General features: G+C 33.5%; 1 protein-coding gene across 1 annotated transcript; it reads left to right on the top strand.

The window, feature by feature from the left end:
* Nucleotides 1-15,483: 15,483 nt before the first annotated feature.
* LOC143633802 (phosphatidylinositol:ceramide inositolphosphotransferase 1-like) lies at nucleotides 15,484-18,630 on the top strand. Its single transcript, XM_077102042.1, has 12 exons — nucleotides 15,484-15,754; nucleotides 15,828-15,917; nucleotides 16,131-16,217; nucleotides 16,314-16,382; nucleotides 16,936-17,016; nucleotides 17,329-17,400; nucleotides 17,513-17,570; nucleotides 17,642-17,744; nucleotides 17,826-17,921; nucleotides 18,002-18,048; nucleotides 18,141-18,256; nucleotides 18,352-18,630. Exons 1-12 carry the CDS (start codon nucleotides 15,722-15,724, stop codon nucleotides 18,424-18,426), a joined length of 927 nt encoding a protein of 308 aa, XP_076958157.1. The 5' UTR covers nucleotides 15,484-15,721; the 3' UTR covers nucleotides 18,427-18,630.
* The last annotated feature ends 897 nt before the right edge of the window (nucleotides 18,631-19,527 follow it).

Below are 19,527 nucleotides of genomic sequence, written 5' to 3'. Positions count from 1 at the left end.
TTTTTGCGTCCGTGTTTGTTTAATTTTGCATGATATGTTTGTTTATGTTAAATGTTAAGTGTATTTGATAGCATGTATTCACATTGTATATATAAGTTTGATTGTGTATTTATGTTTGATAGAAGTATTATCCATTCATGTATCTTATAGCCTTGTTATGAGCCTACCCTCCTAACAATTGCTTCATGAAGATGTATACCTAACTACCTAAGATATAGTGTGTTAAGGTTTGGGTCAATCTCTACTGTATATATAATGCATGAGGGACCTCTTAAATTTTAAGAGGTATTTAACTCATTGCAACAAGTACAAGTGTTGAAACATTCATTTTTGAATTTTAAGGGCTAAAAGTGTCTTTATCAACACATTCTAGGTAACAATTGATTTGGTATTATATAAATACATTATTTCCCCTTTATCTTTGAATTTGTTTTGTAAATTTAACCAGTTTTTACATTTCAACCCCTTCATCTTTCTCCACATATTCCTCAAATCTATTTCTTTTACAATTTCTTGTATATCCTTGAGTATATTGTATTTTTTAAAAATATTCAAATATACGGTTGCAAAGTTCTTATTTTTATCTACAGTTTGATATAAATTTTATTCAAAACCGAGGTGCGGATTATAAAGTACAAGTCATAGTTGCATCAATTTACAAGTATTTAAAGCAGAAAAGTTTTAACTTAAATTTATATAATTTTGGCAGTTCTAATTTTAATATAATTACAGTTTTATCTTAAATTTATATAATTTTGGCAGTTCTAATTTTAATATAATTACAGTTTTATCCTCTTAACTTACTTAACTTTAGTAAATATATGAATTAGTTTCAACTTTGGTTATTTATCCATCCATATAATTGGCAAGTTTTTTTTTCATTCGATATGTTTAAATATATTATATTAAAAAATAAACTTATCATTGCGACATGTTTATTTTTATTGACGTTTCGTTATAATTTTTTATTGACGTTTCGTTACGCGGATGATATAGTATATACATACTGGGTTGCACACATTTAGGTTTTGTGTGATGCACTTACTGACATCTGTTACACGCCTGATACCACGTTAAACACATACCAACGTCGGGTTACGCACATACCGAGGTTAGGAGTGTACTAACATTAGTCGCGTGCACCGCTGCATCACGCGAGCACATGACTAGTTTAACAAAAACCACAATGTGATCCTAACACTTGAAAATTAGAAGTTGATGCAAAAGTTAGTTATGAATGATTGGATGTCACTTATTAAACAATTATGGTCATTACCTACTCATATTAATGCTTGACTTAAAGGGGGGAAATCATGTGAATAGGCATGTTGACTGTATATATTATCAAATATTCAAAATAGCCATTGACATTTTGTGAAAACTGATCAAATTTGACTTTCACTAAATCTTTTAATTATATACTCGATCAATATTTGGAAACGAGACATTTAGGCGCACAACTTGGTAACTATTTAGACATTTATATAATAGTCTTTTGCACATCTATATAAAAGTTAACTATTTCTACACCGGTTAGACTAACAACCAATAACACATTGACGAGTGTCATTATTGGTGTAAAGTAGTTTTGTGCCAAAAAAAAAATTGGTTATTTTGTCATAATTGGTGTAAAAGTGGTTTTGTGAGAAAAAAAGGCTATATTAATACAAGTTGTGTATTTTAATTGAATGTAATCATTTATACTGTCGAAGTGATAAATATATAAAAAAGAGAAAAAAGTAAATATCTATTTGGGTGATATGTTTAGTCAAGATGACTACGTAGGTGATTTTCATTTTTCACTAATTAAACACCCCAACTAAGGGCATCCTGATGAACATACCCAAATGGATCTAAAACACACCAAGAACATAATGTGGAGAATCCAAGTAATGAATTAACTTCAAATACCTTTCTTAATGATAAGAAACAATGAAAGTTAAAAGAGTTAAAAGAGCCCAAAGTTGCTACCTCGTTTTCACACTTGGTTCGTACATTTAGCTACGCTTACACTCGACTAGCAACTGATCGATGTGCGTTAGTCTATCCTAAGGACAGTCCAACTCCTCACTCATCTTATAATTACCTTAGTTAAATTCAGTAAGATACCATCAACTACAACCAACAAGTCATGCACACGTCTTACATCATCTAATCAGCTCAGTAGCTCACCTCATCATCATCATCTACAAAACAATTCATCATCATACATACAACCACAAGTTCAACATGGAAATTACCATCAACATCAGCTATTAAAGACAAGTGGAAGAAGAAGTTTACTGGTAGTGTTATTATTTTTAAAACAGTTTATAATACAAGATATTGATTACCGGAATTGGAGCTTGAAACCTATGTATACATTGAATCCACATTTACCAATTAAAGGACCTGTAGCCCAATAGTATTAAGGTGTTAAGGTTGAGTGTTCAAGTAACATTACGGGCAAAGCTGTGTAAATTATTTAATTAAGTGATTAACTTAACAGGTTTACTTATGTTTAACAAGTGTACATATTAAAAGTGTGGTAATCAGATATAATGAATCTAATTCTCGTTTGCATTATTAATTGTTGATTAACTTGATTACAAATCACCTTTATTTAGTACCTCTAATCCTAAACCTATGCAAATCCTTATTAGACTCAAACTAGAAGAAAAACTAACTCGTAAAACTCTTAGATTTTATTTAAGTATGGCACTTAACCACGTACTGATACAATATTTAGGGGGTGTTTGGGATTGCTTACTTTCATCAACTTATAACTATAAACTTTTTGAAAAGTAATAAGGTGTTTGGGGGATTGCTTATAGTGTGAGAGAAAAAGTTCCATAAGTTACACTTTTGTAACTTATTAACTTAATGAAAAATTATAAGGAGGTAAAATAAGGAATCCCAAACACCCCCTTACAATAACACATAAAATTCAGATGTTTTTTTTTAAACGGCCAGTTTGGATTATTTACGGGTCGCTGACCCACCCGATCACCTCCATTCATCATTCAAAAGAAAACCCACCTATAGGTATTTAAGCCTCCTAATATTTTTATTTCTACTATATATAATGCATGAGTGAAGGATCTCTTAAATTTTAAGAGATACAATCACTATTGCATAATAAACAATTACTAATGCATACAAAATTGAAATTTTAAGGGTAGTATAGTATTTTGAACATGTTGACAGGTAAGAATATTTGCTTTAGAAAATAGTTACAAATATAGTCCTTCAACTTCAACAAAATTTTGTTAATATATAAAGTAGTTACACATAAACCCTTAATTTTTACCCATTTATTTGACAAATTCATTTAAAATTTTTATTTCTTCTATATCTTTTTATATATTATGTTTAAAAAAAACCGGACTTACCGTTGCAATGCGCTTATTTTTGTTGATGTTTAAATGTAAACTTTATATTATTTTGATGTGTTTATTATAATGTACAAGTCAATTAAGCATAAGAGTATAACTCAAATATGCAATTATGAACCAAAAATATAATTACAAATTTAATCCTTTAATTATACTCAACTTTTGTAAATTTAATTAATAATTACTCTTCCATCCCATTAAGTTTACCCATATTTTCAATTATTTTCCTTTTTCTTCGTTTTTCTTTTATATTTTTTAATATAATAAGTTTTAATAAATTTCAAACATACAATAACGTGTTTATTTTTGTGGACGTCTCAATATATGATTTACTAAATATCGATGTGCGTTTTATAAGCAAAATGATTTCGTGACATTTAAAAAAAATGTATCAATTTTGGTTCAGGTCAAAATACACAGCAAAATGAGTTCTGATCATTTAAAATTTCTTTTTTATTTTTTCGAGTCAACGACCGAGGACTTTGACAATAGGGATGAGCTCGGTACCGTACAAATACCGAAAATACAAATCCCGAAATTTGTAAATTCTTGGTACCGGTACTGATACCATAATATTCGGTTCGATACCGGTACCGAAGGTAAATATTCGGGAAATACTGGTACCGTACCGATCCCGAAAATCAAAACTTTGGTACCGACGGTTAGGGTTGATCAACGAAACCGGTTCCTGTAACCGAACCGGTGGACCCGAACCGGACCCGAACGGTTCCTACCCGTTTTTTGTAGGAACCGGACCCTATCTGATTCAACCCGATGATCCGTGACCGGTTCTTGCATTTCTGAGTGGGGGCGGGTAGGAACCGGAACCAAACCGGAACCGGTTCTGGAACCGAACCATCCGGAACCGGTTAGGAACCGGTTCTAGCCGTTGGATCGATTATAGCCGTTGGAAATCATTTTTTGGCCGTTTTTTGACCGTTGGGGTCAAAAATAGCCGTTTTTTTGGCTCCCCCAAGCACTCCACTACTAGTATAAATAGGTATTTGGTGTCATGGGTTCATCACAACACTCAAAACGCAAACCCGAACGCAAAAAAATACAAAAAAACGCTATTACAACGTTTTGAGTTCTGTAATCTCTTGTTTTCTCTTCTTCTATATTCATATTTGTTGTTATGGCTGCCTCACAATCATCGGTTGGTCAAGGTTCCAACGCCGAACCAAGTTTCGTTCGTATTGTACCTCATAATCGTAATCAAGAGATTTGGTGCAATTGAGATTTGGTTGAATTGAGTGACCATTCATTGAAGGCTCGGTGCAAGTTTTGTGGGGTTTATTTAAACCCACTTTCGAATTCAAATTTGAAGAAACACATCGAAAAACCGTATTGCAAGGCGTTGAAAAAGAACGTCGATTCGCAACAAACGCAAATGGATAGTGAAGGCGGAATATTTACATACCAAATTGATCGAGTTCAAGATCGTATGGCGAAGTTTGTGATTCAAGAAGCTTTGCCGTTTAGCCACTTCGACAACCCTCGCTTAACCGCCATGATTCGAGATACGCTTCAACCACAATACACTCACGTAAGTCGTCATACTCTTAAACGTTATTGTTTAAAATTGTGGAAGAAGGCCTAAGAGGTACTAATTGCATATTTTGAAAATATAAATACGGGAATAAACTTAACTAGTGATGTTTGGTCGGCTCCACATGGTCTACCCGAATCTTATCTTTGTGTCACCGCTCATTGGGTAGACCCGTCATCGTGGGAAATGATGAAATGCACCATTGCTTTCGAACTCTTTGAGTATCCACATACGGGAGATAATTTGTTTGAAATTTTAGATTATGTTATAAAAACTTATAAACTAGAAAATAAAATATTTTCAATGGCATTTGATAACGCGTCGAATAATACATCGGCGGTTGATAAATTAAAATTAAAATATATGCCGATTTGCAATGGTGTATTTTTTCACTCAAGGTGTGTTGCACATATCATTAATTTAATCGTGCAAGACGGACTTGCTTCGGATGAGGTTACATCGGTTATAAACGATTTTAGACTAATGATACATGAAGTTTTTAAGAAAAGTAAAAAAAGACAAATGGAATATAGAAAATTTTGTAAAGATACGGGAAGAAAAGCTTTGGGAGCTAATTGGGATGTACCTCATCGATGGAATTCCACTTGCATAATGTTTCAAAGTGCTTTGGAACAAAGAGAAACTTTACAAATGTTTCATTCTAGTCTTGCCGAGAATGATTTGGCAATCCCCTTTTCAAATGAGAAATGGGAAATTATCAATGACTTATCGACTTTTCTTGAAGTTTTTAAAACATCAACTACGAAACTATCGGGAACGTATTATCCGACAAGTCCCTTGGTTCTTTCGGAGTTATTTTTAATGGTTAACAATCTTAAAGAATTTGAAAATAAAAGTCCAATGTTTTCAAACATTATATTACCAATGAAGTTTAAATTAAAAAAATACTTTCTTGAATTGCCACCGGTTTTTACTTGCGCCGCCGCTTTAAACCCAATGTTAAATGTTACGGGGGTTGAATGTGTGATAGACGAAATTTTTTCAGCCTTAGATATGCATGAAGTTGACCCAAACTTTTCAACAGAGGCAAAAAATTATTTTAACTTGAATTTTAAATTTATGTATGACTTTTATTTAAATAAATATGGGTCAAACATACACATGCCTATGCCGGGGGGGGGGGGGGTCTTCATCAAGTTCAAGAGCTACTAGAGTACGAGATCCCATGATTAGCCTTATGAACACCGTTCGCAACGTAACGGCTAAAAAACAAAGGGGTAACACCCCTTCAAGCGAACTAGGAAGGTATAGTGCAAATGATTACTCTACCGGTTTATCCGAAGAGGAATATGGCACTTTTGATATTTTGGCTTGGTGGAAGGTAAAGGAAACCGAGTTTCCGATTCTTGCCACCATGGCCCGTGATTTACTAACCGTCCAAGCTTCTACGGTAGCTTCGGAATCCGCTTTTTCTCTTAGTGACAGGGTAATATCGGTGAGAAGAACAAGACTAAATTCGGAGTCGGTGGAGATGTGCATTTGCTTAAAGGATCATTTGGACTCAATCGATCGTATTCAACACGTAACCACTCTCGAAGATGAAACACCACTTGATGTTCGAGTGCACGACAAACAAGAAGGCATTTCTACAAGTAATTCCGAGGAAGAAGTCGCCGCTCAATAATTACGACGAACAAGAAGGCTTTTCTAGAAATAATATGTCACAACTTTATATTTATAAGTTTAATGTTTTGTTAGTTTGTTTTTGAAGATTTTAAAACATGTAACCTTTTTTTTTTTTGAACTTCTTAAAGTAAATAAAATGAATTTTATGTTAATTGTTTTTTTTTATTTTTCATGTTATACAAATACGAATCGTAGTTTAGAATCCAAATCGCAAACGAAAAACGAAAAAAAAAAAAAATTTTACACTGTAACCGGTTGGAACCGGTTACAGTACAGGAACCGGTAAGAACCGGTTAGATAGGTTAGGGGTCCGAGGGTGGGAGAACCGGTTCGGTTTCCTAACCGGTTCGAGCCTGGAACCGGTTTAAAATGGGGTTTTGAATATAGGAACCGGTTCCGGTTCCTAGTCCCAAACCGTTTTGAACATCTCTACCGACGGTACCAAATCGGTATCCAAATGGTACCAGTATCGAATTTGCTTATCCCTATTTGACAGGTCAAAACGTGCTCGAGTTATAACGAGATGTAAGCCAAATTAGTTTAGATATTATAAAAAAAAGTTTAAAATTTCAAAAACCCAGTTATACATGAATTTGTTCATAATACACGTTTTAACAACGGTTATGCATCCGATAACATGTTTGTGTGCATACCCTGCCGCATCACGCGGACACACGACTAGTTTTATATGAAGTGGGACTTAAACCCAATACCTTCTTTTTATTAGATTGAAGATTTTGAGTTCTTCATTTCAACCACTTAAACTATCCTAAATACTAAAGCTAGAGATTATTGGCACATATAATTAAGATGGAATGAAAAGGACAACCCACTTTTTTTATATAGGATATTGGTTTTTAATACTCCTAACTTTCCCTCATTGGTAGATAACACTCCCAACTTTCGATTTAACACCCACCACTCCCAACTTTCACCCTATTTTCCTGTACCACTCCCCGTCTAAATGAACACTAACCTCGTTAATTTTATTTTTAACACACAACCTCCATTTTCGGTGACCTCGTTTTTCCGGCGAACTCGTTTTTTTCCGGCGAATTTGAGTTTTCCGGCTATCTCGCAAACACCATATCCATCATTTCGCTGAGCTTCACATATGAATTTGAGTTTTCTGGCGAGTTGCAGGTTTCCGACAAACACCATATCCATCATTTCACCGCCCACCGCCCCAAACCCGCAACCCCCCCCCCCCCCACCAGTGTCTCACCCAGCCACCTTCCGGGATCGCCTGCGTGCCGGAAAACCGAGTTGCAGGTTTCCGGCGAGCACCATCTTCATCATATCTCCACCGGTGCACAATCTTCATGATCTCCATCACCTTTTTACACCTCTGAACCATCTCCATTTTCTGAAAGACGAGAAGCCGGAAAACTCAAATTCGCCAAAAACGAGTTCGCCGGAAAAACGAGGTCACCGGAAATGGAGGTTTTGTGTTAAAAATAAAATTTCTGTTTTACCCCCTCAACTAATTTGAATGACATTTTTAGTCCAAACATTAACGAAGTTAACGAGGAAAATAGGGTGAAAGTTGGGAGTGGTGAGTGACAAATCGAAAGTTGGAAGTGTTATCTATCAATGAGGGAAAACTGGGAGTATTAAAAACCAATATCCTTTTTATATTAATGATTTAACTAGGTTAAAAAAAAAGAAAGAGAAAGTTATGATGTCACGTTTATGATAATTGATAAGAAACGAAAATGCATGCATATTCAAGAACGAAACCCATTATTTTATGAATAAATAAATGCATAAAGTTAAAAGATATCTTATTTTGAGATTGTTTATGATTATATTTTTAAATAAAAAGCATATCTTAAAGCAAACATGAGTGGTGGTAGCATTCGTTGGCATAAACGTCCTGTTGACAAGGTCCCAACGAATTCAACTGGCACGGCAGACACGTCTTCAAAAGTTAAATAATCGTTAACTTTTGCAATCACTTTAAATATATTATTTAATAATTTATTACCAACGAGCTTCATATTATATTATTAGCAGAAGCCATAAAATGTAGCTATAAATACTTGCTAGTAACATCTAAAATCAATTCCTCAAATTCGAAGGTTCGAACTGGAATTTTATCCTTGGAATGTTTCGTAAAAAGAATTAAAATCTATTATTTTTTTTTCGTTTTAAATCTAAGTGTTTGGTTGAACAATTTTGCTATAGAAATTCACAAGGGGTATGCAGAGTATTTTATAAGGTATTATTAGATCTACGAAAAGTTAAGAACGATAAAGCGGTATTCATGAAAATAAATAACCTAATATAGCAAATGTTTTTTTCTCTAAAGGGTTGAATTTTTTCTTATGTTTTTGTCGGCCGACTTGTTGCTAGCAATAGCTTTGTCATGTACAAGCTACGATGAAAGTAGCATTGGTTTCAAACATTCTAATTCAGTGTTTATAATTTCATCATTGGTGTGAAGGAACGTGAATTCTTATGATTGCATGAAAATAAAATTTCTCAATTCTAACTCAATGATCAATCAGACATACATTTTCATGGAATTAATTTCAGCTCCATCCAATCCTCCTTAAGCGACCTCTGAGAAAATCAATTTTATTTATTACATCCTAATTCACTAACAATCCGTTAGAAACACTACTAGGCTACCAATAGTCTTGCTATTAGTGAGATTTTTATTGTGTATGACTATTGTAATTAATGGTACAAGAAAATAAAAGTTAAAATAAAACTGAAAATTAAAAAATTATTCAATTTATTGAGCAATACTGTAAATCAGACCTAATTTAAATATGATTATTCTGTCTGATTTGAATCTTATTGAATTTGGTTATGCTCGATTACAATTGAATAACCCAAAACGAATAAACAGGACAATCCAAAAGTCCAACAGATGAACCCGTTTATATAACATGCACATGTGTTTGTGGGCCCGCAGCCCGGTTTAAAATGGTAGAGCTGATCGCATATTTGATTTGGTGATCGGCTTTTTTTTTTTCTTTTTAAATTCTAGTCGGTCAGTTTGTTTACAATTTTACATCATAATCTGAATTATAACAAACATCCAAAAATAGAAAGTATATGATTAGGCTGTAAAATTTTGTACGGTTTAGTTTGCTGTTTGACTTATATTTTTATTTATATTTCAATTACCATTCATAATCTTATAATGTTATCCAAAAATAGTATTTTAAGATTAGGGGTTTTCACTAAAAAAATAAGCAGGCGAGATATACTTTTAAGTTATAAAATTGAATAAGAAAATGATAGGACAGACATGCCAAAAGGCAATTGCATATGATGCCATGTGCACCTTTTAGGAGGTCGTTAATCACCTAGTAGGCTATGATTGACCGTTGACGTGGAGACATCTTATTGGATGCTAAACAAGAGTTGTGTATGGTGTACGTTCGATGTGAATCGTGGTGCATTCGATGCTCCGCCAAAACAATTTGAAAATAAAATAAGTTAATTTCTAGTTTCAGCCCCTTAGGCCGAACGTAGTAGGCGATAAAAGTGGACGGTTGGGGCGATTTTGAAGGGGAAACACCGCCCCCAGGGCGATAAGGGGCAGGGGCGAGAAGCTCTCGTCGCCTGAAAGAAGAAAAAAAATAATATAATAATTAATTTGTGTTATATATATACACACATATATATATATAGGGTAGGGTTATTCTAAAAATAAGTAGTTTCTTAGGAAGACTAAGAATAAATCATAGCCATTGGATTATGTTAATCAATGGTTGAGATTTAAAATCACCAATAACCGACATAGTTTTCTAGAATTACTCTTTAATTATTATAACCGACATAGTTTCCTAGATTTGTTCTTTCACCATCATTTGTAATGTTAAATGTCAAAAATTTGTTGGTTCTTACCATTCTTAGGAAACTCTTTATTCTTATTTGAACCCTTTTATATATATATATATATATATATATATATATATATATATATATTATAATACTATTTGTAGCCCTTACATCATTACACGTCAAAAACAAATTCTCATTCTTTATTGACTGGGCGCTAGTGTCGTAATTCGCCGCAATTTGTAGTCCCTCCACCACGCATAGCGTTAGTGTTATCAAATTAGTTTCTTCATAATTCGTAGATGTTCTCATGACATAGATGACAACATTCCATAATGCTATTTGTTTGTTTAACTTCAAAATGAATAATTGGTTTTGTTACACATGTTCTTTTAATAGATGTACATGTATTAATAATATGTGTAAGGGTGTCACGTGGATACGGTTGTGCAATGGGTCTGAACTATTAAACCAAATCAGAATTGGAATCGAAATCGAAATGGAATCGAAAATGACTGAAAAATAAAAATGAAACCGGAATCTAATATGGTAAACCGGTTCGGTTATAAAACTGGTGAAGTCGGTTCTTGTAAATTAGTTTTGTGTCAAAACCGGTACTGTTGGTTATTTATCAAATGGTTTGTGCAACCTTTAAAAATTGCAATAACCAAAAACAAAATTAAATCAAACCATCATAAAGTAGAAGCATTCAAACTTCTGATTAAGATTACTATCAATAAGCAAATATTAATACAAGTTCATTAAGACTATAATCACATAAATTAACAAAGAGAAATAAATAAACACTTGTGCTAGAGTTTGAGATTGAGATCGAACACTTGCGTGCCTCTTTGTTTTAGATGTTTTGAAAAGTGAATATAAAAAGCTCACTAAAACTAGGGTAAATTATAAATTTTAGCGGTCTAGTTCTTCAGGTCCACACCTTGAACCGTCGGGTCTACTCGGAAATGAGACGGGAACCATTTAATACAAAGATTGAGAACCAAAAACCACAAGGTAACACACTTTGACAATTCTAATACACCAGTTCCCGTACCTTTGTTATGTTGGTTTCGAAACGTTTTTTGCTCACCCCTATGTGGACTAAACAGATATAGCGATGTCGATTGTATTGTATTAGCATGTTGAATTGATCAATCTAAATGTGACCCATATATTTTTTTGTGATAAAAACGTCAACCCTACCACACGCTTAATAACATGTAACAAGAACAAACATAAAATTGTGTAACAAGAACATGACTCAGTTAACCCGTTTATCTGTATCTGGTTAGTGAATAACATTCAAGTTGTAAGTGCGTTAGTCGGGTTGTAAAAAGGAGATAAGCAGGTTAGTGGTATATATATTTGACTAAATGAGTTAAACATATCAATTAACTTGAACATGACATACCATTTTGTTAAGTAGATAAATATATGTATGTTTATGGAAAATAGAGAGTTGGCGTTACAAGTACGTATAGTGGAGAGAGTTGCGGTTACAAGTGCATGTAGAAATAGTGCCGTAGTGGGAGAGTATGTACTTATGTCCCTCTTTAAAAAATAGAGTCTGACCAAATCATTATGGGTTTGACGGGTGTGACCTAACCGATCAGATCTAAAAAAAATGAGCATACACCAAAACACATTACCAAATCTTGGTTATCTTCTCTTACCTGCATGAAATGGAAGTATGGAACCGATTTTTTTATATATATATTTTTTCATTTTAAAATTTAAAAATAGTTATGACTTATGATAAGGTGGATTGGTGGAAGACGTTAATTTAAATGTGAAAACCATATTATTATTGTATTTCCTCTTTTAAGACTTTTACTAACTTCCATCTATGAATCTAAAATAATTTAATTAGAATTGAACTAAAGGATATGTATTTGGGGACGAGCATTTTATCCCAAGTTCTCTTATTCATAGTCGTACCAATTTAATATATTCAGTACGGGTATGAATACACATTTTTGTTGAAGTTCGATACAAGTACGATTAAGTAAAAGTACAAGTACGATACAAGCAGTTTAGTATATTGTACATGTTTGGGATATATAGAGGTTTAATTGAGATTTTTCACATTTAATATATAAATAAATTCTCCAACCATGTTATTATTGAATAAGTATCAAACGTTTCTTCAATATTAAATAATATAACATTCAAAACTCGAACAAACAAGCATGTCACTTAAATTCGGCAACTGGATTATGGTTCTTCAATACTATCTGATCATTAAATCAGCAAACAATTTGGTACTTGTACTAATTTGGTACCCTTCACGTACATCTACGAGTGTCGGTTTCAAAATCGTCAAAGATTTGAAAATAAAAAACCAAATCGGTGCAAAAACGGGTATTGTACATAAGTATCCGCACCATATCGAAAAATATGGTACGGGTATTAATAACATGTTTTCATTGAATTTCGGTACTGATACATGCACGGATAGTCAGGTACAAATACGGACAATATACCAAGCTCATCACTATATATGTTAGTATTTTTACACTAGATTTATGTAAACGGCAAAAGCTAGGTGACCTCGTTTATTAGAATTCAGAAGTTCCGTATCGTTTTGTAACTTGTTTCAAATGTTAAGGACCCCCTTACAAAATGTAAAGTTAAAAAAGATTTTGACCAAAAGGTAGGAAACGTGACCCGACCCACAAAAAGAAAAGATGTGGGTCAAAGTGTTCAAAAGGAAAATATTTAAGAATTAAGATAAGTGTCCAACTAAAAAGTTCAAGGTTCTTCTGTCAGAATTCAGACAACATTGATCTTGTCCACTTAGTATTATGTTTTGAAAGTTCTAGGATGTTAAAATTGAGGAAAAAATCAAAAAATTCTTAAATTGTGTCTTTATCATAGAAATAAAGAAATGAAATGCCCCTTTTTAAAACAAAATTTCCCAAAATGTCCTCCCAAATTAGTGAATTACTAATTGAACTGTTGTAACCAAGTATGAGTTTGTGTAGCATAGTAGATAATCAGTCGGAGTTTACCAACGCCAATATGAAGTTGTGGCTAATCTCATGTCATTTACTGACGGAACATTGGATGAATAAAGTAACTTTTTACCGACAGGTTTTGTTGTTGGTATCAAATCAGTAAATTTAGGTGGAAAATAACTAGACACGCCATCATTTTGACTTTCCCTTAAATTCACTCCCACCCGCTCTCTTTCAATCACCCTTCTCTTAACGACACCCTCCACCAACGATTCAACGTAGCACATCCACAGCTCCACCTCCACTGCCTCTCTCAATCGCCACTCTCATCCGCCCCTTCAATACCACCGCATACCCTCGACAATGTCTCTTAATCGTAAACATAGCCATCGCCATTCACACCACTGTCATTATCGGACTTCTCACCATTCTCTCTCAAGTTGTAATGTGATTATAATCCAAGTATATACTAAGAAACTTTAGCAATTACAATTATTTACCGGGAAATGAACCAAATAATATGAACTTGTTATTTAACTTATTAGTGTCATTGAGGACACTACTTTTAATATATTGATATCATACAAGTTTAAAGTAGAGTTAAATGTCATTTTCATGCATGTGGTTTGTTCTATTACGCAACTTTAATATCATTTTTAATTCATTGCGACTGGATACTTAGGACGCGTTCGTTTCACATAATGGAATGGAATTGGAATTGGAATTTGAATAGGATTTGGAATTGGAAGGAATTGGATTTGGAATATGAGCATTCCAATAGGAATTGGAATTGAAAGGATTTGAAATCCAATTCCATTTTTGATATATTCGTTTGACAAATGAATTGTAAACCACAAAAGAATTGGAATCAGTTTTTTAACGAGGATAACGACGGAAACATTTTAGTTTTTTTAGAATTTTTATATATATTTATATTTTGCGTTATAATTTTTTTATTATTTTTTTAATATTTTATGGGTTTTCTATTAAGATTAAAAATCCCTCAAAAAAAATATTCAAAAATAATAATAAAAAAATCATAACTCAAAATATAAATTATAAACAAAAAAAGCTAAAATGTTTTATTCGTTGTCCTCGTTAAAATAAAAAACTCGAGAAAAGATTCCAATGAATTTATTTGAATTCCTCTACATCTTGGAAGGATTTGAGATCCCTTTATTTAAACAAATGTGAAGGAATTGAATTCAAATTTCAATTCTTTGAACCGAACACACCAAAATGGAATTAAGATTCAAATTCCAATGAAACGAACACACAATGTCATGAGATTTTAATTCCAATTCCTTTGAATTTTCACGAATTTTATGAAATGAACACGCCCTTAATGTTTCAAAAATACGTCATTTTAGTACTTTTATTTAACACCCGTCTATTTTATCTAAGTCAGGGGTAAATGGTCATTTTGGGTTTTTTTAATTTATCTTTTCTTAAACCTGGAGTTAAGTGTCCTTATCATACATAAGGTTTGGTCACTACGCAACCTCAGTACATTTTTTAAGTATTTTGCAATTGAAACTTGAGGTTTCATGTTCGTACTTTTCTCTATCACAGTCTATTTTGGCCGTTGAGTTAAGGGTAAAACGATCATTTTATATTTATTTTTAGTTTCTCATTTCTTTTAACCCTAAATATCAATGTATCATGTTAACTAAACCCTAACATAAATAGATTCATTCCTCAAACTCAATCGACAGCTTAATCGACGCTCAAACTCAGAACTTGAGTTCTTCGATTCATCACGCGTAAGACCCCTATTGAATGTCATTTTTCCTAAGCAATGGTCCAGGCATACGTGTGAAGAATCGAAGAACCCAAATTCTGAGTTTGATGGATGTATCTATGTTAAGATGATAAACTGACATCAAAGGTTAAAAGAAACGAGAAACTAAAAGACAGATCATTATACCATGTTTTAAAGGTTAGTATTTATGACAACTACATTCTAAAAGGGTTACCTTTGTTACTTATAAACTATCGATGGGAATAATCGGAATACTCATAAAGTACTAAAAACCCTCTTTCTTTCTTTCTTTCTTTGTAACCTGTATCAACGGTCTCGACGTCTTCAACTTGCGTTTCTTCCAAATCATTTACACATTTCTCCTTTCATTATTATTATTATTATTCTAACTATAATTATTAATCTTCAATCTCTCTTGTTCATCAATATATCACCCTCAATCCCATCCAAATCACATCCATTTGCAAATCACACGATTCCTTAATAATTGAAACCGCTGTCACACGATCCAATACATTCATTTTAATTTCATCATAAAAAAAGTTGATTTTCGTTAAGAGCGATGTGGACGTTGACTACTAGGTTTATGATGTGATATGGCATTGGCGTTGTTTGTTTATACCATCAAACGATGTCGTTTTACATTGGTCGTGAGGCTTCCAAGGTAAACCTTTATTAATTTCTGATATTGAATTTGAATTAAATTTATTAATTAACGGTGTTTTTAATTTGAATAGCTTTGGAAAAGAATTTGTGCGGAAACCACAACAGAAATCAACCTGCTTTTCGAGAATTGGAAGTATATATTAGGCGGATTAATATGCCAGGTTTATTTGATTTATTTATATGTTTTTTATTTATAAATGAAGTTGATAGTGATCAACAGTTATTATTATAAACCAGATCCTTTGACCAACTTTAAAAAGTTGTTTGATTTTAAAAAGTTTCAATCTTTCGGGTCAATTCGATTTCAAAAGTTGATCTGTGATGTTATTTATGTTAAGTTGTTAACTTTCGCTTTTGGTGTATTTTTTTTTTAGTATATTCATGGTCTGGCAGCTAGAGGAGTTCATTATTTTCATCATCCAGGACCGATTCTTCGGGATACCGGATTCCTTCTGCTTCCTGTATGTATTATAGCTTAAGGCTCAATTTAATCAGTTGTGTGGAAAAAAATCTGTTTGTTTGTTGATGTTTATATATGTAATTCTGTGGTTTTGTAGGAGCTCGGGCAGGAAAGAGCATACGTTAGTGAGACCGTGTTCACATTTGTCTTTCTATCCTTCTTCCTGGTAATTGTGATTTATAAATAATGTGTTGCAATTTTATTAGTTGTAGACTTATAGTAACTGATTTTGCATATATGATTGTTATGTCATCATCATCATCATCATCATCATCATCATCATCATCGTACTCAGTATATCCCACCAATAGCAATGCTATGATAGGGTCTGAGGAGGGTAAGATGTAGACAGCTTACCTCTATCCCATAGGGATAGAGAGGCTGCTTCCGGTGAGACCCCCGGCTCGATAGTAGTTTTGAATCAAGCCTTGGACATAAGACACATAACACTCAATCATCGGGACACCGGCTGATTGGTGCATGTGCCCTTGTCTTTCGGCTATCAACGCCACCACATGATGCCTGATTAACCTTCCGCCACTTTTAACGTTATTTTCACGTGATTAGTAAAATAACGTCAAAATTAGTGCAATTTTACTTTTGCCCACCCAAGGGTTCACACATATATACATTATATGTGCGCACCGCAAGCAGGGCGTATATATGATTGTTATGTAAATAACTGAATATTGTACTGTTTGACTTTTCTTATGGTACAGTGGACCTTCCATCCTTTCATATTCAAGAGCAAAAAGATCTACACTGTTTTAATATGGTGCAGGGTCTTCGCGTTTTTAGTTGTAAGTGGCAATCTGTACCGACATATTCACTCAGTTTCGCAATAAATGATTGTGTTTATATGCTTTCGGGCAAAGTTTGTTTAAGTGTACTAGTATTTATTTTGACACATTTATATGTGTATATCTTATATATGTATATGTAGATGCAACTTGTAAGTATGTATTTATATATGTAGTGTATACATGAACTTGTCTGGTATTTTAGATTTTCTTTTTCAATTTGAGCCAATACTCTGTTTCATCAGAAGTACAACAAATTTTATTTATTTGCAGAAGACCGTTGAAAATTGTAATTTTTCGTATGTTTTGCAGGCTTGTCAAATTCTTCGTATTATAACATTTTATTCTACTATACTTCCTGGTCCAAACTACCATTGTCGCGAGGTATTTATTCGTTTTCTGTTAACTTATTATTTGTTTGTTTAATCTGTAAACGTCAAAATGTTAATAAAGCCGAAAGAAGCCTCAATTTGAAACCTTTTTGCATGTTTTGCAGGGTTCGCGTCGTGCAACACTTCCTCGTCCAGATAATCTTTTCGAAGTTCTAGTAATCAGTAAGTTCTATTTTCTTTCTGAAACATAATTTCTTTCAGTTGGTTTTTGATGGTGTTATGTGAAATTGCAGTTCCTCGGGGCGTCCTTTTTGGTTGTGGGGATTTAATATTCTCATCTCACATGATCTTTTCTCTTGTATTTGTTCGAACGTATCAAAAATATGGTACTCGGAGGTAATATTGCATTGCAAACTTAACTCAACTTAATGACATGTTGTCCAAAGTTTCCAAACAGCTTTTGATTCCTTGTTGCAGATTTATAAAACAGTGTGCTTGGTTAGTTGCTGTGGTTCAGAGTTTATTAATTATTGCATCTCGTAAGCATTACACAGTCGATGTTGTTGTGGCCTGGTAAGCTGATGTTTTCCATATATTTTCTACACTAATGCAATATCTGCCATGTAAGTTTAACAGAGTTATTTTTATTGCAGGTACACTGTTAATTTGGTTGTGTTCTTTGTCGACCACAAGTTGCCAGGTTAATATCATACATAATCATAAAAATATATTAAATCTACTACTTTTGTCTCGTGAACATGACGTGCTAAACATATAATCGGTACATTGCAGAGATGCCTGATCGTAGTCCAGGTACAGTTCTGTTACCTGTGAGCAAGGATAGCCGAATGAAAGAAGAAAACACTAAACTTGTGAACGGGAACTCTGGAGGAGATCCTGTAGATCGGGTATAGTTTGTTTTTACTTATTAGCAACTTTTTTTGGTTTACATTTTATAAAGTTGCAGGAAGAATTTAACTTAATGTTGGTGATATAATTACAGAGGTTGAGAAGTCAAGCGAATGGGAAAGTGAATGAAGATGACAATGTACACATTGAAGTGGCAGATGGTTCATAAATGAAGATGTTGATCAACCGAGTAATGGTTATGACGTGCTATGTTGATTCAAATTCAAAGACTGCTGAACCCTGATTTGTATCTCTAAGTAAGAAAGAAGGTTTTGTTGCTGTATTCAATTTGATTTGATTTTGATTTTAGATTCCACCTAGTTGTATTATGAACTTGGTTGTTTTTGTTATTAGCTTTTCTTATTTTTTAAACTGTTAAGTTTAAACTGTTAAGTTATTATAATATTTGCTTATTCAATGGAATTTCAAAGTGTATATGGCTCCACTCTTGTTGAAGCGCCTAAAGTGTCAAACAAACTTGTTTTGTACACTAATATTTCTAATGTACTAAGTGGTGGAACCAAAACCAACGATTCGGGGTTGGCTTAGTACTAAGTGACGGAACCAAGACCAACTGTTCGCAGTTGGCTTATAATGTTAACAGAGAAGTCATTTGTCCTAAATAGTTACCCTTTCCTATTAACGGGTCTAACAAGTTACCATCTTTACCACTTTTACTCATCGTTTTTAACAGTTATGCGGTGAGTGCGCAGACAACTTTTCAGTATGGGTCCTGAAACAACTTTTCAGTATGAGTCGCGTCCACCCCAATCTTTCCTTTTGTCGTTTTAAACAACTTGCAACATTTTGATTGTGATAAAAATCGGTAAGATGTTCATTAGGGACAAACGAAGTTACTTATATGTTAAATTGTATGTGCACCTGGTAACTAAATTTAAAGTTATAAGAAGCATCACTAGTTACCTTATAAGGATTATTGCCCATATAAGACCATGCGTAGTGGAGAGGTGGAAATTGGTCCACCTGCAAATGACCCCACCATCAAAAGTTTTGGGGCGTTTCGTACAAAGCGTGGGGATGTTCCCGGCGCCCCATAGCGTCATGGGGTGGTGTTCCTGGCGCTTTGGCCCCACTACACTGATATATAGTTTAAAACATTAAGATCTTATTATTTGAAAACCAAATTGTTGATTCCAAATAATCTCTCTTGTATAACTCCTTCAAGGATCACAAATGAGTGGTGAATGCATGGGACCCATGAGAATACACCCTCTTATCAGCCTTACATTTTCCATAACTCAATCTCATC

Source organism: Bidens hawaiensis, unplaced genomic scaffold (assembly GCF_021521415.1).
Source record: "Bidens hawaiensis isolate Kalapana, Puna unplaced genomic scaffold, B.hawaiensis_p1.1 tig00006907_1, whole genome shotgun sequence".
NCBI lineage: Eukaryota > Viridiplantae > Streptophyta > Magnoliopsida > Asterales > Asteraceae > Bidens > Bidens hawaiensis.
This window is presented reverse-complemented; position numbering and strand designations above follow the sequence as displayed.